The 25,506-nt window shown below is 49.1% G+C and overlaps 1 protein-coding gene across 1 annotated transcript; it reads right to left on the bottom strand.

Moving 5' to 3' along the window:
* Positions 1–1,645: 1,645 nt before the first annotated feature.
* Tlr5 (toll like receptor 5) lies at positions 1,646–24,255 on the bottom strand. Its single transcript, XM_028894572.2, is given in 5 exon segments — positions 1,646–4,805; positions 4,808–5,026; positions 5,029–6,706; positions 7,385–7,483; positions 24,084–24,255. Coding segments are annotated over 3 exon segments (2,571 nt in total). The 5' UTR covers positions 6,704–6,706; positions 7,385–7,483; positions 24,084–24,255; the 3' UTR covers positions 1,646–4,128.
* Positions 24,256–25,506: the final 1,251 nt, after the last annotated feature.

The following is a 25,506-nucleotide window of genomic DNA, read 5'->3' on the forward strand; positions in this document are numbered from 1 at the left end:
ATATTACATACATCATATAAACTCTTAAAAAATATTTACTGTTGCTATGTAGTGTGAACTCACACGGTGTATATGTGTGTCGGTGTGCATTTGTGCCGCAGCACGTGTAGAGGTCAGAGGACAATTGTGGAGTCAGTTGGCTCCTCCTTTGTGTGTTTCCCGGGATCGAACTTACACCGCCAGGCTTGCAGAGCAGGCCCCCATCGGCTGAGCCATCTTGCCAGCTCGACATGATTTGTCCATATACAGTCATCGGCTGAAATAACTGCTCTACCTTGCCTGTTTAATTTAAAAATTGTGAGCTAGTATGGTGGCATATGCTTGCAGTCCCAACCTGGGCGACAAGGTAAGGCTCTGCCTTGAAAGAAAAAAGTAAGTAGATAAAATAAATTCTGGGTGACAATTGTTATATTCTCTGTCTTTTACACAGACAGACATTATCCTCTTGATTTTGAGTGAGGGCATATTTATTTTGCCTATTTAAAGACTTATTAACACACACACACACACACACACACATATAGAAATAAAAAATAAATTAATAGCAAAGATGCATAATGAAAACGCGTGTCCTCTTGTACCCTAATGATCTCCCCAAATCCCCAGAGAAATCACCAGTTTTGGTGAGGGCAGTGCAGGGAAACACAATGATACTCAATGACCTTCCCAACAAAACTGAAGTGTTTGGGGGATGAGGCATTTTCTCATCTATTCTACAGACATGATAAAAAAAAATGTCCCTGTTTCCTAAGCTTCTTTGACTTTAAACTGCAGAATACAACCTTGGACAAAAGTGAACAGATCCAGGGGTGCACAGAAACTACATTGCCACAAACTATACACCCTTGGTCATCGCTGCCCAGGTCAAGACATGGAGCCTACCCAGTATCTCAGAAGTCCCGTCCATATGCCTCAAAGGTGACTGCTGTCAACACGATCAGCTGGGTGCTGTCTTTTCATACATAATCATTATGCTCCACTGCCAGCATTTCTGTGAGATTGGCGCCTGTGGTTATGAATTGCTGCAATCATTGAAGTGTCCATGTTTCTTAATGGCCACAGTCTGTTCTTTTATGGTTAATGGACAAGAAAGTTGCTTCCTGTATTGGCTATTGTAAATAATGCTGATAAAGCATCTGGTGGACTATGTACATGTTTCTAGTATGCGGGGGACACGTATGGATTCAACACTACCAGGAAATGACAACTGGATTTCTGAAAAGATGCTAATTTACATATTCAACATCAACCAAGCCATTGTTCCATGTCTTGTTCACAATTTGGTACTGCCAGGCATCTTGATTTTCGTCATGTTGGTGGGTGGGTAGCGCCACACCAATGTGGTTTTGATTTATATTTCTCTAGTGACTAAAGAGAACAAACGCCCTTCAATTTTCTTGCTGAGCAGTAGAGTCCTTTTTTTTTTTTTTTTTTTAAAGCTTGAAAACAATTTTGTTAGAGTTTAACTTCAAAACAAACCAAACAAACAAATAAAAACCCCAGGGCAGGCAGGGTGTGTACTTCAGCAGATGCTGGGGGGAGTAGACTGGAGAAGAAAAAAGGGGAAAGCCATGTCATGTGAGTGAAGCCGGCAGGGAGGTCAGGCAGACAGACCATGTGGCCTAGAGGGGGGCTCCAGAAAAAAAAAAAAAAAAAAAGGAAGACCAAAGTGCCAGGGAAAGCATGCTTAGATTAGAGAGAGTAGAAAGAAAAAGAGAAAAGCCACACTTTTCTGAGTAATTCAGAAGCAGGCAGAGTTGCGGAGCTGCGCGTGTCTACACTTTTCCTCATCTCCTCCTCTTTAGCTGCTCGTTGCCGCCTCGTTCCAGGGAGAGGCTCTGCCGAGACCTGCTGAGTATCATGGCTGTCCCTGTAGTGTGTCCCTGCAGCCAAGGCTGACAGACAGCAGAGTGGTGAGACCGAACCAGCCCAGCCTCATCTACCTCCGTCTTTAGGAGCTGTGGCTGTAACTGTCTGGAAGGCTGGGGTCTGGTTTTGCTGTGCCCCTTAGAACAGGGACCAAAAGAGCGGATTCTCTGTGATTAGCCCAGGGCTGTGTTCCTGCCCCCACACACCCGTTCCTCAGTCCCAGCACCACTCTTGGCTGTTCCAGATGTGCCACACCACAAGATGAAGCCCAGTGCCTCCCGGAGCCTGTGGCATCTTCGACCTTCACCTGCCTTCCGTTTCTCTCTAGATGTCACTGTCACAGCCTAGCCCTGCCCTACCCCTCCCTGGAGGTCTAAGAGCACAAGACAACTATACGGACACATAAGAAAGTGGGCGTCATCAGACCCTTGGGTATTTATTAAGAACTTACTGTGGACCAGGTCCCACCCTTGGCCCAGCACACACAGGTAAACAGAAAAGGGCTGGCCACCAGGGCTCCCAGTTGGGGTATCCTCACACACACACACACACGCCAAACACATCACAGGCATACATTTCAGTGACAGAAATCCGAGGCCACCACGAAGAAGCAGTCATGCTACTGTAGGGAAACGGCCCTGGTGGGAATTAGTGGAGGAAGAAGCCAGGGCAGGAGGCGACAGGCGGAAGACTCCCACGTGGTCCCTAAGCCGTATGCGATGCTGTGACTAGTGAGGGTGGGGCTGGGAGCACGGGGCAAACTTTCCTCATGGAGTCTGTGGTCCAGAGGGGCAGCGAGGGGTAAGTCCTAGGCGAGAAAGAACAGATGTCGTACCGAGAGTGTCCAGAGAAGAAAGGGCGGAGGACTTGGCGTTGGAAGGATTCACGGGGTCTTTATGGACTGGATTTCAAAGAATGTGTAGAATGGATGGGAAGATATGGGGAGAACATTCCAGAAAGAAGAGGTGGAGTGGGATGTATGTTTGTATAATGACAAGTATAATGCCGACTGCAGGGTATGCTCAGACACATGGCTAAGAAGTGCAAAGAGTCTGAGGTGCATGTGTCTGCCCCCGTGAGGCTCCAAGAGTGACATTTAGGTGGCGAGTCCCCCTGTGCATTCACGCTCCCACAGCTGGCCTCGCAGGACACTGAGTGTGAAGGAGTTTGAATGACAGGCAAGAGTATTTGGGACACAAGTTCTTTGGTCTAAAGTTCCTTAACATTTCTGCAGAAAAACTGCTCCATTAATAAATGTACAAAGATGATTAGAAGGCAGAGTACACAAAAATCCCTTTTTAGGATTAAAAAAATACAAACTCAAAAAAAAAAAAAAATCAATGCAGCCTCCAGGGGCCTTTGAATGTGAGTCTTCTCCTCTGGTCACTAGGGCAATTAGGAAAACTATCAGAGAAGTCATGACATTCTTGGCCAGTGAGCGGTTGCCGCATACTTATGAGGTAGATACTGTTAGGCCTACAGGAGAGAAAGCCGAGGCCCAGGCATGACATAGAATGCTCGAGTTACCCAGCTAAGAAAGCGCAGAAGCAGTACGAGACCAGTGTGTGACGTCCACATCCTTCTCACACTTGTGTGGCGGACACAACAGCTGGTGTATAGTTGTAGGGAAGAAAACACAAAGGTCAGGCTGGTGCTAAGTCGTGAAAGGGTGTGAGCATCAGGCGAGAGGTCCAAGTCAGAAGATGGCCATGACCCACAAACGCTGGACCTGCGGGGTCACAACAGGAAGGAAGTGTGCTGTGGCCACAGCAATGGGACCGCTGCCCTCCAACTTCTTCTCACTGAGGGAGAGCGACGACAGCAGTCCTCAGCACTGGCCTCGTTTCTATGGCCAGACAAGGCCCCGTCTCCTCTGTCCATGCTCTGCAGGGTCAAGAACTCAGGGTTATCCAGCAGCCTGCTCTTGAACTGAACAGCACAGAGAGCGTGAAGCCACCTGTCACTGCTCCAAGGTGTCCTCACCACCTAGGAGGCTGCGATTGCATCCAGGATGCACTAGAATGGGAGGAAACAGTATCATCGGGCCTGAAAGGAAATTGATGGTGAGTGGGCCCCTTCAGAAGCAACTGCAGTTTTCTGGACCTGTTAATTTCCATTTGGAAGTCAGTGACACAAAACACCTGTTGACATGGAAATTAAGAGATTGCCGATGCTCTCATAGTCAGAAAACAACCCCTGGGAAGGATCCCCAAATAGTGTATGCATACAAAGTTGTGTGCTTGTAAAGGGTTCCTTCCACTAGGAAATGGTTGTTACAGTTTGCAACGGAAGGGTATTGCTTCTCTTCTCTCCCTTTTCTTCCTTGAGTATGTGCCCAGAGAGTTTACTGAGAAACCAGCCAACATCCTGGAGGTCCTCGGGCCACCTCAAGTACTGCCGTTTTTGCAGAAACCCTCTGATAGTCTCATGTTTCATCAGCTGATACTGAGACAGGGACCCCACCACCACCACGATGAGAACATTCTTGAGGTCAGACAGGCACCGACTCTGGGCATACCTGAAGGCTTCCAGGCACCAGCCATCCTTGAGGAATTGTCTGCTCACTAGACACACAGTCTTTCTGCTGCCCCAGACAGCTGCGTGGATGTTGGAGATGTGGTTTTCCCCTGGGATGAAGTCTCTTTCTTCAAAGCACAGCCTGAGTCTGTTGCAGGAACTATACTGAGCATCCAGGTGTTTGAGCAAAGCGTTCTGTGCCCATTCAAAGTCTTTGCCACTGAAGCAAAAATAGGCATCATATCTGTATCCACTAGGTTCCGAACTCTGGACCTTGTCCTTGAACACCAACTTCTGGATGGTCTTATAACACAGGAAACAAGCCCCCCGGAACTTTACGACTATGAGGGTGGTGACGAGGAGCAGAGTCAAAGTGACGGTGCACAGGATGAAAAGGAAAAACTTTAGGGACCCCAAGGTTCCTCTTCATCACAGTCCTTGGTGGAGATGTCGTAAAGGGAGGTCCCTAACAGCGAGTCAGGGTACATGCAGTATACATCTGCAGGAGAGCCAAGCAGGGTGACATTGGTTTGGTTGAGCCAGATGATAAAACGGCTAAGTTCACATTGGCAGACAAACTCGTTATGAGTTATGTCCAAGATGCTAAGTGAAGCAAACAACCCAGGATCAGGAGAAAAAGCTGATTTCTAGATATATCAAGAATCTCTAAATTAGCAGGTAAACTGCCAGGAGAGAGAGAGGTCAGCCTGTTAGCGCCAAGACTGAGCCACCGCAGGGAAACCAGATCGTTAAATATTCCAGGTGGAAGGAAATTAAGATAGTTACTGTTCAGATATAGGATCTGGAGGCGGAAAAGGCCTCTAAAAACATCCCAACAGAGGCCAGTCTCCCAGGCAAGCTGCAGCATGTTCTCTGCAAGGAAAAGCCGTTCCAAGCTCAGGTTCTCTGAAGGGGTGTCGACTGCCTTGCAGGAAGAAAGACGATTCTGATTCAGGATGAGAGTCTGGAGCTGGGGAATTCGCAGGAGGAAGTAGAGGTCAGACAGATTTTCTAGCCTGTTCTCAGATAACTGGATGAAGTTGGCTGTGAAGCGAACGTGTGGCAAACTGGTCAGCTTATTGCCACCCAGGAAGACGGTCAGTATGCTTGGAATGAAATTAATGGTTTTAAGAGCATTATCACGGAGATCCAAGGTTTGTAATTTTTCCAGGAATCTGAATGTTTGGGATTGAATGATCCCAATGTGGTTGTTTTGAAGGTCAATGTAGGCCACTCTAGGTAGCCCATAGAAGTTAGAATTATAAAGTTCTCCCAAAAGATTATATGATATATTGAGAACCTGGAGATTGTCAAGTCCATGAAATGCGTTGTCTGTGATCTTGTTTATCTTATTAAAGGCAAGGTCCAGAATCTTCAAATCTTTCAGCGTTTCAAACACCCTGGAATTCAAGGAGAAGATATAACCATGGGAGATGTCCAGGAATATCACCGAACTTCTAGCCAGGCCAGCAAATGTGTCCTGGTCAGGGTCCTTCATGTTCTGGAAGCCAAAGCCAGACCCCATTATGTGGTACGTAAGCATCAAAGAGGAAACCCGGCTCCCCGAGATGATGTTGCTGAAGTTCCCTGTGATGTCCACTGTCCAGCCATTGCTAGAAAGATCTAGAGTTTCCAGCCACATGTCTCTGAATGGGTTCCTGCATGTCTCCCAGTCCACAGAGACTCTGCTGAACAGGCTAGCTGATTTGAGGCCAAAGAAGGAGAGTGCTTTGCCCTGCAGGGGCTTGAGTTCATCCTCACATAGAGTGAGGATTTCATTGAGAGAAAAATCTATGGCCTTTAAGGAATTCAATTCCTGAAATGAAGAATGGAGATGAAGGCTGTAAATCTGGTTGCCAGATAGGTCTAAGCGAGCTAGTGAATTCAGATTCCTGAAGTAGCCATCTCTTAGGACAACACTGGAGAGGCCACAGGAAAAAAGTCGAAGTTCGAAGAGATGGGGCAGTCCCTGAAACGCATCTGGATTCAAGACTTCAATCTTATTTTGGCCCAGGTCCAAGATCCTAAGATTGGGCAGGTTTCTGAAGGCCTCCCGGCCAATGGTCATGGGTGTAAACTGGGTTCCCAGCTCCAGCAGCAGGAGCTGCTTCAGGAATGGGAATGATGTCGCATTGACCACACTGATATAGTTGAAGCTGAGCAGGAGCCTCTCAGTGGTGTCGAGGACCCAGGGGATCTGGGTGAGGTTACAGAAGCGAAATAAGGCTATCTGGCCATCAGAAGAACAGGGAGACATTCCCAGCATGGGGCTGGCCATGAAGATCACGCCTAAGAGGAGGTCAAGTTGATCCGCCATGACCTATGGGGAAAGAGAAGACTAGAAACACATCACAGCCCAAGGATCTGCCCCTGGGTCCTCAGCACTTGAGGGTTTCCGGTGTGATGGGGCTCTTCCCTTGGAGCCCTTGGATCAACTGATGCCACAAACATTCTGCTGGGTGGAACAAAAGCACTCACTCTTCTTCTCAAATGCTTGATAGTGCATATTTTACACACAGGGCGCCAGTACTTTAAAGATACTGCAAGCTGGGGAGGTAGCTCAGTGGTAGGGTACTTGACTAGTATTGCCAGGTTCTAGGTTTCCTCCCAGCACCCCAAAAACAGCAAACAACAAAACTGTTACCGATTCGGTGTTTGCTCATTAGTTCCAGAGTTGCTGAGGGAAGTAGAAAATCACAAGGGAGAGAGGCACTTTTACTTCTGTTCATCCAGACATTCCCCATTCTGAACCCCAGAACCACAGCTGGTGAACAGATAAAAAAAAAAAAAAACCACACTGATTTCTCTACTGCATTCTAGCCAGACTCTAGCCCATCCTCAAAGATCTGAGCACATCATCATATAGGCCCTGAGTACTTTTTGTGTCTTCCTAAAGAATCAGATTTGGTTAGTTGAATTAAGTGGACTAGGCAGCCCCTGCATACTGGACACATACAAGACTGTGTGAGAATGTAATAACAAACAGAAATGCACCCACCTGCTGAAGTTTGGTGCAGGGAGCTCACTATCCATCCACGTGCCTCCGTAGCAAAGGGTGTCTCACAGGTGTGACTGTCATGTTTTCCAAGCATAGGTGCTGTGTGAGGACAGAAAAAAATTAACAAGGATCTCAGAAAGCTCAGTGTGTTCTGTGGTGGTCTGAGTAAGAACGGCCCCCATAAGCTGAGATATTTGAACGTTTAGTCACCAGAGAGTAGAACTCTTTGAAATGATTAGAAGGATTAGGAGGAATATGGTGGAGGAAGTGTATGACTGGGAGAGGGCTTTGAGGTCTCGAAATCACATGCCAGGCCCAGTCAGTCTCTCTTGACCTGTGGATCAGTATATAACTCTCAACTACTTCTCCAGCGCCGTGCCTGACACCATGTTTCCACCATGATGATAATGGACTAAGCCTCTGGAACTGTAAGCAGCCCCAATTAAATTACTTTCTAAGAGTTACTGTGGTCATGGTGTCTCTTCATGGCAATAGAACAACAACTAAGACACCTTCCATGTGCATGGCTCCCCTGATAAGTTTTAGGCCTCCTGAAGGCCTCTCTGCCATCGCAACAAACCGAATCAGACCAAATGAAAGCCCAGGTTTAATGGGTAAAGACTCCTGGGTAATCCCCCTGCCCCGTAGAGAGCAGACAGGGAGAAGAAGAAAGGGAAGAACCATGAGTCTGTTTTCTGGGATGCCACAGGATATATCTTTATCTATCTATATCTATATCTATATATCTATATCTATATCTATATCTATATCTATATCTATATCTATATCATCTATATCTATATCATCTATATTATATTTTTATATTATATCTTATCTATATCTATATCTATATCTATATCTATATCTATATCTATATCTATATCTATATCTATCCTGTGGCATCAGTCCTGAGCCTCTCTGGGGGAAGAGCTGTGTTTGGTGGGCTTTGAAGGACAGGTTTAGGGAAAGAGATGAGGAGGGGAGCTGAGGTGGATCTTCCACCAGACTCCTGCCAAACATCCCCCATCTTTGGAACACACCTCACTTGTTATCAATGGCTCTTACCAAGAGCCTCTGTTGAAAGGGTCTGTATTCTAGAAAGTGGGGACTGGCCCCGGTGTTGAAGGATTAATTGTCATCCTAGGACACCACTGGGAGGCAGTGGAGCCTTTAGGGGGTGGGGCTTAGTGGGAAGAAGTCAGGTCACCGAGGCTGTGCCTTTAAAGGGTCACTGGCCTCTTGTATCATCCCTTGAGCCGGTCATCTCTCTCCTTGCGGATTCCTGTTTACCCGGCCTAGACTAGCCATCATGCGGCTCGGCTGTCAGCTTCAAGTGTGTATTCAACATTTAGACCCAGAACAGTCCCCCCACGGCTCTGGTCATCACCAAACATGAGTCCCGGCTGACATAGCAAGTCTAGAGAGAGCAGACTGGAATCTACAGGGAGAGAGGTGGACAGCTCGAGAGATGATATAAGAGGCAGCTGCTGAAATGGACCTTAAGCGACGCTCCAGCTCTCCTGATGTGCAGCCCCAAGACTATGATTCTAGAAGCTGGTAGGACCCCGAAAGGCAGATGAAGGAATCCAGCGTGAAACATAAGTCTTTTGTGTGGTACCCAAAATGAAGACTCTGAAGATGCGCTTCAGTGGAGAAAAGAATGGGCAAGCCAGGCTTGGGACCCAAGTAGAAAAACAAGCAGCAGTGGGAAGCTCCCACATCAAACTTTACGTATCCTTTTTTCACGTCTTCCAGTAGGAAGTGGGACCTAGTGTGGCCTCCAAAGCATGCAAGACTATAGCCTCATTGCCCACACCTGAGGATGCCATGGTGCTCTGCTACACACACAGTCAGACCACAGTGGACAACCTACTATAGTAGCCCTTGTATGGTTTGTTTTTTGTGCTTTGTCTGTATAGTGCATGCAAGTGAGTGTAAGGATGTGCACACCCATGTGCATGCTTGCAGAGGCCAGGGCAGGATGTTGGGTGTCTTCCTCTGTCGTGTTCTGCCTTGCTGCCTTGGGACAGGGCCCTCACAGAATGGGAAGCACACTGTTCTGACTTGCCCAGCTGGCCAACAAGCTCTCAGGATCTTCCTCTCTCTTCAGCATCCTGTCCCCAAGCATTGAGGCTGCAGGCACATGACACTGTGCATAGCTTCTTCACAGGCTCTGAGGTTTTGAGTACTTTGAAACTCTGGTGACAGTTCTGTGACCTTATCCTCCACTGGCATCACAAACCTAATGCTGCACCCGGACTCAGAGCACATCAGCCTCCCTGAGCCTGCCTGTTTTCATGTGATCTAGAGGACCTTCAGTACACATACAACCACCCACCACGGTTCATAGATTGGGGGTGGAAACACTGTCTGTAAGGGGCTAGATGGTAAATGCGTTAGGCTGTGCAGTCTAAACACAGACTGCTGGCCTCTGTTCTAGACGAAAAGAGAACAGAAACTCCGACTCCAAGAATAAGGGTTTTTAAGTGACTCTAAGATAAACATGGTGCTGGGGTACAAGAAGGTGCAGGAAAGAGCTAGTGTGGTCCCCAAGTCACCGAAGGCTTTGCAGCTGTTATCTTCCCCAAACATCGGGCTGATTTCTCATCTCATGTAACCGGATGGAGACATTCCCTCAGAGACACAAGTGTGAGGATGCCCGCTCAGAGAAGCACGGTTGAATTTCTTCATTTCAATTCTGACTTTTGATGGGATCAGTGTTGGTCCCCAGGTACGACTGCTGAACTAGATGACCTTGAATTTCTGGTAATGAGTGACAGGCCTAAATAACATATATCTCAAGATATATTTCAATTTCCGAATCCACAAGAGAAGCTAAAATTAAAGCAAGGAAGATGAAACCAACTGAGCAAGCAGATTTCAAACAACTCACTGGACCCAAGTTCTAATTACAAAGATATCATGCAGACCTACATCTTTAAGAGATATAAAAGGGTGGGATGATTCCATTTTTACCTCTGAAGCAGATCTCTGGTTAAAGTGGCTGACAGGAGAGGGGAGCAGGGGAGCCAGCTAAGCATCAGATGAGGTTAGAGGCTCATGCTGAGAGCGTGGGAGGGGAACCAGCAAGTGTTTGTTCTGTGATGGAAGCCAGAAGCTCTAATGTGTGGAAGTAACGACATCCAACCCCAACAAGGCGAGCCGAACTAAAGATGAGCACCAGACTGCCAAGCTCTCCAGACTCCAACTTCTGAATGATGAGCGTACAGGAAGGAGTCCACACAGCAGAGGTGGGGCCGTGAGAACTGAGTGGTGTGGGCATGAGGGAGACGACAGAGACAGGCAAGTGACTGAAGCCGCACCCCTGAGTGTCTGAGGTCAGAGGGGCAAACGGTCCTGCACGTGGGGGGAGAGCCCAAGGGAAGCATGAGAGCCATGGCCACTTGCTTCTCTCTAGGTCCAGGAGTTCAGCCCTAACCTTCAGGAAATCCCTTCAACCCCATCAGAGGAGGCTGCCCTCTAGCGCTTGCCAAGAGTAGAGGGAGGAAGGAAGAAGAGTGGACTAAACTTAAGGGACAATGTATCCATGACTCATTATCCAGATGAGAAAAAGAAACACAGACAGTAACTTCCGTAGTTAGGAGTCTCTGGTGACATACACATTCCCTGGTCATAGATGTCGAGCAAGCGTAAGGTCCTGGGTTCGGTCCTCCACCCACCATGAACACCTGCTCAAGACAAGTCATTGCCCTTCAGCTAGGTGTGGTGGTGCATGCCTGTAATCCCAGAACCTGAGAGAAGGAGGCAGAGAATCGAGAGTTCAAAACTAGATTCCATAGTTAAATCTTATCTCAAACAAAAACAAAAACCACCTCAAAAATCATACACTCTGCTTCCAGGCTTTATAGGGAAAAAAAGGAGACAAAGGACAGGAATGAAATAAAAATGGTATGTGGTGAGCTCAGTTAAATGAACGAGTGACCCATTAATACTTCGGTAGACATGGTGCTTGGCTTTGGAAAAGACCTGAGGTTTGATGGTGGAAGTGAGCACCAGAAGGGCTGCAGTTGCCAAATTATTATGAAACGGTAGGACTAACTGGTACCAGGGGGAAGATTTTAATGCCAACTGTAGATGCCTGAGGCTCAAAACACATGGAGAGCGAGGCGGCTGACAGACACCAGGGTGCATTTTGTCTACTTTAGGTGGCTTAGTTCAGCTTGGTGCACTTTTCTATCTTTGGATTTAAGAAATTGCATACAAGAAAAAATGAACTAGGCATTTCTAATACCAGGGCTTTTTGTTTTGTTTTGTTGCTGTTGATTGAATCTATGGCCTTGGGCATGTTAGGCAAGAGTTTTCCACTGAACCATATCCCCAGTCAAGTTCTCTAATAAACCAATAATCTTCCCAAATGTATCGGTATCATTGCCTAATGTCAGTTTTCTTAGGAACTAGTGCACATTTTGAGACACGCATTATAGCTGAACAGACAGCGCCAGTTCGGTTACGGAAGGGGGATTTCGGTTGTATAAACAGTTTTACCCCCTGCACCGAACAGTAGGATGGACTTGGGAACAGCCAGGCAGACCCAGCTTCAGGGATGGGGGAAGGCCAGGGTCCTCTCTCCAGCCTCAGTGTCCTTATGTTTCTCTTAGAGACTGACCAAGATGAACAGTCCTCAACCTGGTTACTTATTAGAATCACGGTAGAGTCTTGAGATCTGTGAGATCTGGTGTTTCCGTAGGCCTATTCAGTGAGACACTTACAGATAGGGGAGGGGTACCCTCAGAAATCTGTATTCTTAACAGGTGTGAAAATTTTATCTACACTCAGGCCCAAGAGTCATTGGCATAAATCAATAGTTGTTGAATTTGCCAACACCTTGAAATTATCTGGGGTCTGAGCCTGGGTCCCAGCAGAGAAAGGCTGGTTTTAGTTGACCTAGCAGGCATCTCTAGCATTCAGCCCACAGGTCCCATGCAGCCAAAGATGGTCAGGAATGCTGCCCAACACAGAATTGTAAACTTATACTTTAAAAATATGAGAGTTTTGCTGATTTTTTTTTTTGTAACTTGATCACAAGGTTCTTGATGCTATGTTGCAATGTTAAAAGGTTGGCCATCCCTAGTAGAGTGAGGCATGGGCACCTGGAGTTGTTAGCTCTCCGTAGGTGACTCGGGGCTCTAACAGTTTGAACACCTGCTCCTCTGGCTGTAATCCCAGTAGTTGGAAGTGAGAAGGAGGAGGATGAGGGGCTCAAGTTCATCCTTGGCTACATAGCAAGTTCAAGGCCAGCCTGAGCAATGTAAGGCTCTATCTCAAAAAAAAAAAAAAAAAACCCACCAATTTAACAAGCTAAAACGTGCTACTGGCACTCCAGCAGATTCCACAGGCCTGGAGGCTGTTGAAAGTAGCGTTTTAAAACTGTATCCCAGGCTCCTTTGATGCAAGCCGTTCTCAGGCCATGCTTTGAGAAATGTGGGTCTAAGGATCCCCTCTAAGTCACACACCCCGCGTTTCCCTTGCAGGAAGCAGCTCTGGCGAGAAGGCTGGAAGACCGTTGAGTATTGGGTTTTGATTGGGTTTGATTATTATGGCCGGGTTAACTTGTGTCTAGGGCTCTGAGGGGGACAAACAGGAATAAAGCAATCAATGCTGGCCTCCAAACCCTGCCATGCAGTGTTAATTAAGATAATCGGGCCAGAGAGAGAAGGTCAGCATCCCTTTCGTTTCAGCTGCCTTCATTTGGAGTTAATCCCAGCCATTAAGAGAGCAGGTTCCTTTCTTAATTGCCTGAGTAGAAAAGCTGCCTGCTGAAGCAATCTGAGTTATGGGCCCTGGTATCGGCAGCAAATCCACAGGCTTTTATTTTGGGGGTGCTGCTGCTCCCCTGACACCACAGTTAGTTATCGAATGCCTCAGGCTGAGCCAGGGAAGCCCTTGTTTTAATTGAATACATGATCCTTAGAAAATCACACCAGTAATGGATCGTTGGCAAGGCCCCGGGGTCTGAGCTGAGTCCCAGGCTAGCTATGTCCACAAGACACGCTGTGGAAAGAATGTTTCCTCTGGTAAGTACCAGGTCCAAACCTGGGGCGCCACTGGAGCACCAAGCATGGAAGGCTCGCTATACAGAAAACCAAAATTTGGGCTGGAGAGATGGCTTAGAGGTTAAAAGCACTGACTGCTCTTCCAGAGGTTCTGAGTTCAATTTCCAGCAACCACATGGTGGCTCACAACCATCTGCAATGAGATCTGGTGCCCTCTTCTGGCATGCAGGCAGAATACTGTATATACATAATAAATAAATAAATAAATAAATAAACAAACAAACAAACAAATAAGCTTAAAAAATTAAAAGAAAACCAAAAATCATTTGCAAATAGGTGCCTCAGAGAGTTTCTCCAAACTTCACATAGTAATAACCTGTGGACTAATTCCCAGTGTGAGTACGGGATGCAGGCTTATAGACAGAATGCTGGAGAAACTGCGGACCCAGAAATGCTTTGGACTGCAATGGACAACCAAGGGTTGCCCATTTGGTGGAGTCATAACTTGAATCTGAAGTGACTTCCTTGGGCTCTTATTTGAATAGCTGGCCCCTCCAGCGAGTGGTACTGTTTTAGGGAGCTCTAGAAGCTTTGGGAGGTGAGTCCTAGTTGGAGGGAGTGAGTCACTGGAGGTGGGTCCTTGAAGCTTATTGTCTCTGGTTCCTTCTCTTCATTCTCTGTGGCCTGTCTACTGGCACTTTTCCTTCTTCCATCCCCATGAACCATCTCTACAAACCATCCCCCAGCACCTTCAGTCCTCAGGCTTCCCAGCTCTTCCAGACCAGCTGCCTGCCCTCTGTATGTCCACACACCATGCGTCCTGGCATCCACACAAGGGTGTGCTACTCAGGTGTGCCCTCAGCACACTGTCTCCAGGTCCCTTATTTCTCCTTCAGTTCAGGAGTCACTTCGCACAGCAGCCAGCTTTTCCTTGTTCCCGTTCCTAAGAGAAATAGGAAGGCCAGGCTCCAGCCCTGGGTCTGCTGCTGCCCTCTTCCGGTCTGAACTTGAACTTGTGTGTGTTGGGGTGGGTGGGGTGGGGGGGGGGGGGGGGGGGGGGGGGTTCGGCACAGGAGAGCTCATCAGCACAGCCAAGAGGTAGCCCCACTCTGTGCTGCTGTGAGGGGATCCAACTCTTCAGGCTGAGGCTGATATGGGTAGAGGATGGCTCACTCATTCCATCATGATTGCCAGAGGCACCATCTCCACAGCTGGGAGCAGACTGCCTGTTCCTGAGAGCTGGGAATGGTACGGCTCTCATACTCCTCAGCCCCACCCACTCTAGATCCTTTGGGATTGGCCCAGCAGGTGAATGCCCAACACTGGACAACTACTCTCCAAACAGGACTCCGAGATTAGCACATTAGTTTTCTAGGGATGCTGTGAGCTCAGGAGAGTGATTTATTTACTGATGTTCGCTGTTCTCATTAGGGTCTGTTTGCCTTTGCCTCTCTAAATGTTTATGATTCCTCAATACAAAGCACGTCTGTTATGTCTAGCCCAGCAAGAACTTTCCCACTTATCTGTAATCTTTGTTCCGTGTGCAGGGGTTGCGGGGGCTGCAGGGGGGAGGGGGGAGGGACGGCATGAGGAGCGCTGAGTTCCCAGTCTCGGGGGTTCTGGGGGGTGGGAGGGTGGAACTCCTGGGAGGCTAGAAATTCCCCACCTTCTTTCAAAGCCACAGGCCTAATACTAGACCTCTGCAAAGATGCACTCCCAAACTGCCACCAGGCTCCCTGGGCTGTACTTAAAAAGCCACCTGCAACCCTTTTTGTAGATTAGAATTTCCTCCTCGATGCCATCTAGTGCTTTGTTCTCTCTGGCTTACGGTAAATGTTTGCTGAATGGATGTACCCATTTGCACCCAGCTCTCTCTCGGGCCTGCCTCGCTCCTCCTGGCCCTGCAGGGATGGCTGCCCAGCGGATGAGAGATTTGTGTGCTTCTCTTGGTCCCTTGGATGGGACTGGCCTCAGCTTGTTCAGAGCAGCTATCCCCTTGGTCTCTCCTCAGAAATCTTACAAAGTGGGTGAGGTCAGCACAGATTCCCCAAGAAGCCAGCATCAGCAGCTGGGAACTTGAGCAGTTTCACTGTGGAGTTCCACTGCCCGCCTCAACTCAAGGCCCACTGCCTTAGATGACCAGTGACTGCCCCGCTTATCTCCCATTGAGTTATGGTTTGGATCTTAAATATCACCAGAGGCCCATGTGTTAAGTCTTAGCCCCCAGCTTCTGGCGCTCTTGGGGGATGGTACAACCTTTAGGAGGGGTGTAATGAGGTAGGTTAAGGTACTGTAGCTGTGTGTCCTTGAAGGGGATATTGAGACTCTCGGCCCCTCCTGTCCTTCCTTCTGCTTTTGATGTTGTAAGATAGGCCATGTGTGCTTCCATGACTACTACGCTGCCATAGGCCTCAGACCAACAGGCCAAGTGACTATGGATTAAAGCTTTGAAACCTTCCCCCTTACAGATTAGCTCAGGTATGTTATCACTCTGACAAAAAATCTAACAGTGTGTGACCCTAACACACGCATCCTTACCACATGTCTCTAACACATGCATGCTACTGGAGAGAGCTTCCCAGAAGACAGCATTGACTAGAAAAGTCCTCGATGAGTCCTTAGGCCCGCAAACCAGAACTCTTCAGGGTGGCTCCAGGGTCCCTACCTCAGACTACAGGCCTTCTAGAAGAGCTACCTAGAGGGGACACGTCAGGCTTGAACTGTCGTTTTACAGAGGTAATTCGACCCAGCCAACTGTCCTCATCACCTCTACACTGTCTGCTGTCACGGCCCTGCGTCTGACTTCACCTTCAGTCTTAGAATTTGGCCTCCCCTCGGCCTCCGCGTCTCTGCTTAGCCTGGTCCCCAAGCTCCGAGTGCATGTCTATGTCTCATTGGCTCATCCCACCCCATCCTCCCTCCAAAGGCTATCTCAAAGCAGTCCTGACATCTCTCCAGGCACGTTCACCCCCCTCCCTTGATATTCTGGCTCCATCTCCATGGCAGCATTTCATTACATTACACCTTTCCTGCTAGGCTGTAAGTCATGAGGCAAGGACTGGGTTTTGTTCATACTCGATCCCCCACCGTTCCTAGCACGACCCCAGCGCCCCAGCAATATTCATCCCATTAGCGTTTGGAAGCCACAGTCGCTGTGTCCCATCCTAACACCAGGAACATCTAATAAGTTCTTCTCATTCTAGGGGCAGTGGATTGCGGGTTGTTCAAAAACTCCGGAGACCGTAGGAATCTCATCACAGCCGTGGTAGCAAAAAAATAAAAAATAAAAAAAAAATTAATGAATCAGGAGACACAGCGTTTGCTTTCCTAAGAGAGAATAACTAGAAAACATTACACACATTTTCCTGCACTGTGCATCACTTTCCTTTCAGCAGGTCTCTGCTATGTGTGATTTCACTTCTTTCTTTGGCTTTTGGTGTTGGGCTTTTTTTTTTTAAATTAAAGTTTAAAGTTAGCATACAAAAGCAATGAGTTTCATTATGGCATTTCATTCATATAACTGTCCTTATATTTGTTCTTACTCATCTTGATGTTTGGCTTTCTGAGACAACGTCTCACTGTGCAGCCCAGGTTGGCCTTGAACTCAAAGTCTTCCTGCCTCTCAGGTGCTGGGATTAGAGGTGTGAGCCCCCAGTCCCCTTAAATGGAATCTTCACTGGAAGTGAAATGTTCTAAATAATTTTTGAAACTGAGACCTGTAAGACATGAGGGCTGAAGAGACTGAGAAATGTCTGGCCCAGCCTCTGGTGCAGAAGGTGACTTCTAAGTCCTTCAGTCACCTTTCTGTTTTGCACCACCAGGGAGGAAGAGACAATCACTACAGTGGTGTGGATGTTTCCCTTGGGGACCCAGAAGTCCTTTTCATGACCTGTCTGCGATCATTTGGTTTCTGAGCTCCCAGTACCAGGACAAGACAATTACTTTTTCCCTGCACTCCAAGGAACAAGAACTTGCTAACTCAGGGGTCTTTTGGGTTTCTGGGGGGTGGGGGGGGTAGGATGGGGTGGGGGAGGGAGGTGCTGGGGATGGGAGGCATGAAGTAAGGCCACCATGAGGGTTTGGCATCTCAGAGCAGCAGAGCTGGGTGAATGGCGGCAGGGTTAGGAGTTGGTGTGTAAGCACTGGGTCTCAGATATGGATGGGAGTGTCCTAAGAGCTGAAGAACTGACGAGTTGAGCATCAGATCATTTTCTAGATGATTAAACGAGCGCCTGGTGAGGTCGCGCCCTTGACTAATGTCTCACCCAGAGTACATTGTGGAGCTGGGATTTGAATCCAGTTGCAAGCCCAGTTGTCAGGTTGTCGTTGTGATCTTTAAACAAAATCAAACCTGAAAATTCTACCAAACATATAGAGCCTCAAAGATGCTGTGCACAGGGGTCCCCTGGAGGCGGAGATGCTGATCCATTTGGTCTGGGGAAACCCGAGAGCGTGTGCTTTTGTTAATTAAGAGAAATTTGTATGTGTGTGAGAGAGAGAGAGAGAGAGAGAGAGAGAGAGAGAGAGAGAGAGAGAGAGAGAGACAGAGAGAGAGAGAGAGGGAGAGAGAGAGAGAGAGAGAGAGAGAGAGAGAGAGAGAGAGAGAGAGAGAGAGAGAGAGAATGGCACAGTGCTCATGCAGAGGCCAGAGGACCACTTCAGGTATCCTCTACTACCTTATTTGAGGCAGGATGTTTTTGCTGTTTGCCACTCTGTACCCCAGAATAGCTGGCCCCCAAGCTTCTGGGACTCTCTCGTCTCTTCCATCTCCTTGCAGAAGCAATGGGATTGCTGATGTGTTACAGTTGCTGGTTTCGATGTGGGGTGCTAGGGATTTGAACTCAGGTCCTCACACTTGGGCTTTCCCCGCTGAGCTATCTTCACAGCTAAAGAGCCTGCGGGTCTAACGTGCTGCCAGGTGATTCTGATGGGCTGGCCCAGTGAGCACATCCTAGTGGACAGGACTTTGGGAGTCCTGCTTTTAGCCTCATGGTTGTGCGGCACTAATCCATTCGCCTGTGAATGCCTTATGGACAAAATTCTATACGACTGGTTTTGAGCTGTATTAATGAATTCACCCCAAATTCTCTCACCTCTCGCTGGAGATTTCTCATGAGAAAGAGCTGGAAAAGCCCCATGGTTTAATCTGAGCGAAGGAGGCAACAGAGTTTGGGATTAACTTCTCAGGTCCTGCAGAGGTGGTACTCTTGGACACCAGCAGGGGGCACACACTGGGCGGAGACCAGGGGAGGAGCCCGCCTCGCCCTCAGCGGGAAAACCGGAGCTGGGCTCTGCTGGGAAGCGCCAACTGCCTGCGAAATGCGGGGCATTTTCCAAATTAAGACGCCAACCAAACTAGCGGCTAAATTCGATCGTAGCTCCACAATTTAACAGGTGCGTGAGCTGGGGCGAGCGCTGAAGTTCTTTGAGTATCAGTTTAATCGTCTATAAAATAGCAAGGATAATCGTTACCGCTTCCTCCAGTAACACGGGGTCGGGGGGTGGGGGCAAACCAGAGAACCAGCGACCTGTGTACAATCCTCCAACAGTGCCTTGCTCAAAGAGACAGCATCATCCACGTACCCACACCTCAGCAGAAAGGCACACCCAGAGAAACCGCTGAAGAGGAATGCAGAGAAAAGGAACATTTCCTGGAGCGGGTTGGTGTGTCGTGTCTTTTACCATTCATGGGAAATTACATAACAATGACTCCCTTTTGCTTTAATATCTTTAGGCAATGGTCCCCAGCACTCCCAAACAACAAGCAAACAAAATGATACTCTGTAAAACCAGTGTTAGTATCCCAAAGGTCTAGGCTTGGAATGGCTCTTTCTGCGTGCTTATTATAGACTCATTAGCACACTTTTATAACAGCTGATCAAAACGAAATCATTTCCACTGAGTGATTATGCAAAACTAGCTCCTGGCATGACACACTTAAAAGCCCCGGGTGAAGGGAGCTCACGTGGCATCGGACATTCCGATCTGTCTGTCGCCAGGTTTAGGCTACGCCACTGGCGCTCTGAATTAGAAAATTAACACCACAGGCTCGGACAGCCTCCTCAGATGCAGCTCAGCTAAACCTCGAGTATCACTGGACAAAGTAAACTGCCAGGAAAGCTGGGCAAGTGCCAGGTCAGGGAGCTGGGGCAGGGAGAGATGGGAAGTCCAAGGCAGCAGGTAACCACACAGACAATTTGCTTAGAGCAACAGAAGTCCTTTGCAGAGTGATGTAAATCGGAAGCCGCTGGGATTGGGTGGGTGGGTGCGGACAGGGAGTAGAAATCTTATTAAGCCCAGGTCAGACCTGCAGAGGATGGGAATTTGAAGGTGAGATAGTAAAACACTTGAGAATAGTCCTGGGGAGGATCTGTAGTCAGTATTTGAAGAGAAAGCTTCTTAGGCCAAGCTGGGCCCCAAAGTAGGGGGAGGTCAGGCCTAAGAATCCAGGTGCAGAGGAGGAAAGAGGACTTCATCGGACCGAGACAGGCAAGGGCTGGGTGATGTGCCCTGATGAGAAGCATGTGTTCCCCCAGCAGGTTTATGCACATGGAGTCTGCCAAGTCAGGGCATCAGAAGTGTTTGTGCTCCATTCAAGGTTGGGGCAGGAAGTCAGTGTGACCAGACTCTTGTCTGCTGGTGACAGTTACCTCCATGATATATGAGACCACAGCAGAATCGCTGGGTCCAGAGACGCCACATCTGAGTTTGAATCCTCCTTCAGCTACCAACTGGGGATTGTGGACCAGTCTTGGTCTCCTTGTCCCCAGTTCCTACATTTCAGGTCACAACATCCCAGGGATGACAGCAACATTAAGGTGCATATGTTCAAATCCTTGAAGGGTCTCTGTTGCTCCAAACTGGGTGGGTGAGTGATGTATCTGCATAGTGGTGACCACGAACTAGAAGCATGTCCCCGTTTTTGTGGACTCTGAAACTACCCAAGGAAGTCTGACAGCAGTCAGAGCCAGCCAATCCTCCCCGGAGCAGAACATTCACCTCCATGTAAGCAAAGCTGCAAGCCTGTCACAGGGGACCTTGAAGGCAGAGGAAGAGGAAGGCCTTTGACCTACTGATGAAAATGGTTCCACGCGTATCCTGGCTTTAAGCAAACCTTACTCTCAGAGTGGAGACTGCTAACGTTTGGGATGAGAACACGTGTTTTCCCTTCCTTGTGTTCCCACCCTGCCTCCCCCACCTCCACCATTCACAGTTTCTCTGGTCCTCACCCTCTGGCAAACATGTGACAGAATCACACCAAGGGCTAGTTTGTGGGTTCCCAAGCAGGGCCCTTGGGGTGCGGACATAGACTCTTTGCTGAGAAATCCAGGGAGAGAGCAGCTTGGCCATAGACACAGAAGAGGAAACATGGTCTGGGGGCCCAGGAGGACAGGACTTGGTTCAGGCCCTGGGGAATTAGCTTTGTGTTGTGAAGTGCCAGTGCCATTAGGACAGAAAGGGCTGCCGGGAGACTAAGACCTCCCTTAGGGATAACTGGAGTGACCCGAGGACTGGGCAGTACACACTCACTACCCCTGTCCCTGAGGACTTGGCGGTGCATAAAATCTGGAAATTGTGACAATCCCAGGGTCCCATTCACTGTGAATCCCAGCCCAGTGAGATCCAGAGTTCAAGTGCACAGTAAGTTGATTTCTAGAAATTAAAGGAGTGTTGTGGCAGTCTCGCACATCTGAGCATGTCCATGTTAGGGATCCACATTCACTGCTTTGTCACTACGGAGATGGAGATGGGGAGATGGAGTCACATCTCCAAGCAACTTGTGGTCCTGAGCTCAGGGCCAGGGGTGGCTTTTGGTGCGGCCTCTGTTACATTTGTGCAGAGTTCAAATCCTTTCAGGGTTTCCCTTCCTCTAAAGAGGGGTGAATATGAAGGGCAAATGGGATGGGACAAACAGCTCAGATTTCTGGGTCTCTTACAGTATCTCACACACTGCATTTTGCTCATTGGCTATTAAGTTACTTATTGACTATGAGAGCGCTCTAAGACATTGAAGCTGAGTCCAGATGGAGAACTGGTCTGGCGACACTGGGTAATGGTTCTTGCGGTGGCATCAGGAATGTGAACACGAACCAGACAAAGGGCCAGTCATTTGTCCTGGGTGTAACAGAGAGGTTTTAAGTGAATAGATCTCAAGCCAGGCCTGATGAGTCTGAATCCCAACTCATCGCGTAATCACTAAGTCCTTAGAACAGTGCCTGGTTCCACATAAATGCTACTTATGCATTTATCACAATTACCCATATTATTAATGTGTGTGGAGGGCAAAGTATCTGACCATTATAAAGTAAAGTTAGGGGCTGGGGAGATGGATCAGCAGTTAAGAGCACTGACTGCCCTTGCAGACACCCAATTTTACCTCCCACCATTCACTCTGACAGCTCACAACCACCTGTAACTCCAGCTCCAGGGATCCCATGGCCTGTTCTGGCCTCCACGCACACCTGCACCTGGGTGCACATACTCTCACCTGCCTCTAATCCCGGCCCGTGGGAGACAGGGTAGTAAGAGGGGGACTTTAAGGCCAGCCCCCCGGAACACACAGAGTTCCAGGATAGTCTGGGCTTCACTCAGTCTCTAAAAGAAAAAGTAGAAGATGCTCTGGGGAGAGGAGGGAAAGAGAAGGCATGGTCAGAACCATGAAGGAAGCCAGTGTGGCAGGGCTGGTGTGTGGAGTGCGGGGGTGGGGTGGGGGTGGGGGGAACATGCAGCAGAAGCAGGGCTGCAGAGGGGAGTGAGCAGGTGGACTGCAGGAGCCCCTGCTTGTCCTGATCCAGGCTCTCCTCCGGCCTGGCCTGGGCCTTGCCTGGTTTCTAAGTTGAACTTCTTAACATCCAGCTCTTCCAAGTATTCTCGGCCTCCTCCAGCCCCCACACCCTGTTTCCTGGAGTTAGCAGATGCCACTCCATGATTTTTCCTCGACTGCACTCTAATTGGACTCACCGTTGCAGGTTTTATCTTCCCACCGACCACCTGGACAACTCAGAACTGTGGGGGCCATGCCCCAACCTTGTCCCACAGAGCTGAGCATGTCACAGCCATGGTTCACCCATCCGAAGACTATGAAACCGGGACTAGAAAGATCTGACTGAAGGTGTGGATCTACCCTCTGAATTCTTCTCCACAAAACAAAGAATGGAAGAAACACACCTGGGCTCAGGAACTGGCTACTTCAGGGATTTTTTTGCTACATGGGACTGACAGCATGCACGGACAAACAGAATGATTCTGATTCTACTCCCCAGCAGAGCTAAAACTGAGGATGCAGGAGATTACCGAAGAAACCTTTGTGGTGGAGACAGCAGCCCCAGGAGAGGTCGTCCCTCCCCAGACAACACTAAAACCTGACAAGATTAGCTTTGCAGTCACACAGTGGAATCAGAAAGCTCTTCTTGCTTTGCTCAGAGCAACAAAGGTTGGAAGGGAGTGATCCTGGGCCATGGATTAGGATGGAAGTGTCTTCCAGTAGGACCATCAAGCCCATATGTATGAGCTAGGTCATTCTGATTTTTATAATAGGGACTGTTTTTTGTGCCACTCTGTAATTAAGTTTGACCTAGGCCCCTACTCTGGGATACCCCCAGAACCCCACACAGTGTGAACGAGGAAACACTTTGCAGAGCAGAACCCAGGGCTCTCTTCCCAGGATTCCCTCCTGACTCTACCTAGCATGCTGGGAGTTCCTCACTATTGATTTCTGCCCCAAGGAATAAGGTGAATGTAGTCAAGAGCTAGATACAGATCCCGGACAAACTACTCAGAGTTGTGTCCTTTGAGGAAAGACAGAGGAAAGAGACCAAGCCACATGTGTGCGGCAGAGCCCTGCTGCCTTATGTGACCACGGCAGGTAAGCATCCCACACCCTCTTCCAGGCACTGGGCAGGAGGAAGGCATGGCTGCACACTTGACTGATAGGGTCATCCCTCTGCAACAATGTAAATGGCCCTGCAGTCTAGCTGCTTGCCCATGGTGCACAGCGTTGCAGTGATGTGTTCCAAACACTAGCTCACTCTAGGGCTAACCCACAGCTGGGAGGAAGCTGTCACCACACAAGCCCTCAGGAACCTTCCTGGGGAACACATCTTCTCTCCCAGGACAACCAGCAACAAGGTGTCCCCAAGCCACCATCACTCCCCAGGGACCATCACTATAGCTGTGGTTTTACAGAACAGAGCCACGGCTGTAATCGCCAAAGGCAGGACCGTTTTCTTCACAGCCTCAGGGCCAGCAATATTCTCCATGGAGTCGATTGGGTTGGCCTACCTCTCCTGCCGACGTAGGGTGTTCAAAGCCTTCAGTGCCAGTGACTTTTTAAGGCATCCATAGCTCAATTGATGGTGACAGACTCCCCTTTCCAAGGAAGGCTGTGACTCGATAGCCACTTGCTTCTTTTAGAGGGTGGGGCCAAAAGGTGAGCGACACACTAGGGAATCCATAGTCCTAAAACCAGCGGGCAAGCAACCTGTCAATCCTAGAGTTGCCCTGGTGGGCACAGGGTATGTACTCTCTGCTAGCTCTCCCGCTCTGCTCTCCATCCACCACCAGGGGACCCCAGTTTCCATGGCACCGAATAGTGCGCCTTCTAGGGGCTGGATGTCAGGTAGGAAGGAGAGTTAAAAGGGCCCAGGACCAACCCAGGAGGAGGGAAGAGGGACGGTGGCACCAACCGTGTCCAGCCGCGTCCAGCCGCGTCCGAGCCCCGCCGGTCTCAGGGAACCCGTTGCAGGACCGCTGCAACTACAAGGCGGTTCACCTTCCAAGCGGGATCCCCGACACCGCGGGCTCCAGGGCCGACCTCACTCCCTCCAGGCACCAAAGCTGCCTTCGAATGCAGGGCTCGGGAAGTCCCCGCCCGCCGCTAGGGGTTCCGCCCACAATTCTGACCACGCCCACCCTGTGGTCCACGCCTCCTCCCCAGGAGTCCTGGCCAAATTACCACAGCCTAGGCGCTCTCTTTGCTCCCTCGCCAGGGGGAAGACCTTTATCCCTGCTGCAGTGATCCTGTGACTGAGGCAGGAGAGAAAGCAGAGTTGGGGCGGGCTGTCATAGAGCCCAGGACAGGAGGCAGAGGGCCTGCCGTGACTTCTGGAGACACCCCAAACATCCACCGAAATAATCTAAGCCGGCATTGACCCAGGGAAGGAAGCCTAGGCCCGTCCAGAAGTGCTCTACAGAGGCCCAGCTAGCAGGACCAGAACCCATACAATTATTTCCATTCTTGCCTGTGGTCTTTGACCTGTACCAAATTCAGGCCAAATCCTGACGATGTGCTGGGGGTGACACTGGCTGCCATCTTGCCCTCTAATACTGAGCTACACCCTCTGTCCTTACTATTGAAGGTGTGTGTGTGTGTGTGTGTGTGTGTAGATATGTGTACATATATGTTTAAATGCCAGAGAATGCTCTCTGATATTATTCATTAGGAGCTGTCCATCTTGTTTACTGAGCTGGGATCTCTCACTGGCTTGGAACTGGCCAAGTAGGGTGGCCTGGTTAACCAGCAAGCCCCGGGGATCTGCTGGTCTCTACCTCTGCAGTGCTGGGGTTACAAGCAAGGGCACGGTGTCTGGCTTTTTTACGTGGGCGATAGGAATTGAATCTGGTCCTCATACGTGCACAAGCGCTTTTCCACCTGAGCCGTCTCCCCAGCCTAAGACTGAATATCTTAAGGTCAGATCAGGGTCAGCAGATGCTGCTGCCTGCGTGTGCGGCTGAAGGCTGAGGAAGGAAGTTGAGATTTCTTTCAGAGAGTGCAAGAGGGCAGAGACACTTTCTGTCCTGTGAGCCCAGCGTCCTGTCCTTCTGTCTTAACTTCCCCCTTTCCTTCCCACTCTCCTGCTCCTGGGGTGTGTGTGGGGGTGTGTGTGTGTCTGCATTCTGAAAAGGGACATGCTGGAGGAAGGGAAGGCTCCCAGAGCCTGCTGCCACTGGAGTGTTAAAAAGAGCTGTTTTTATAAGAAGGAGATGAAGTAGCTTGGGGGGGGGGATGTTGAAACCCAGTTCAGGGACAGATGTGGCACAGTCCGGAGTAAGACAGGGTTGCATGGAGGGTGGACAGAGAAGACAGCGGCCTCCTGTAGCTGGGATGTC

The sequence above is a fragment of the Peromyscus leucopus genome, chromosome 15, assembly GCF_004664715.2.
Source record: "Peromyscus leucopus breed LL Stock chromosome 15, UCI_PerLeu_2.1, whole genome shotgun sequence".
In the NCBI taxonomy this organism is placed as follows: Eukaryota; Metazoa; Chordata; class Mammalia; order Rodentia; family Cricetidae; genus Peromyscus; species Peromyscus leucopus.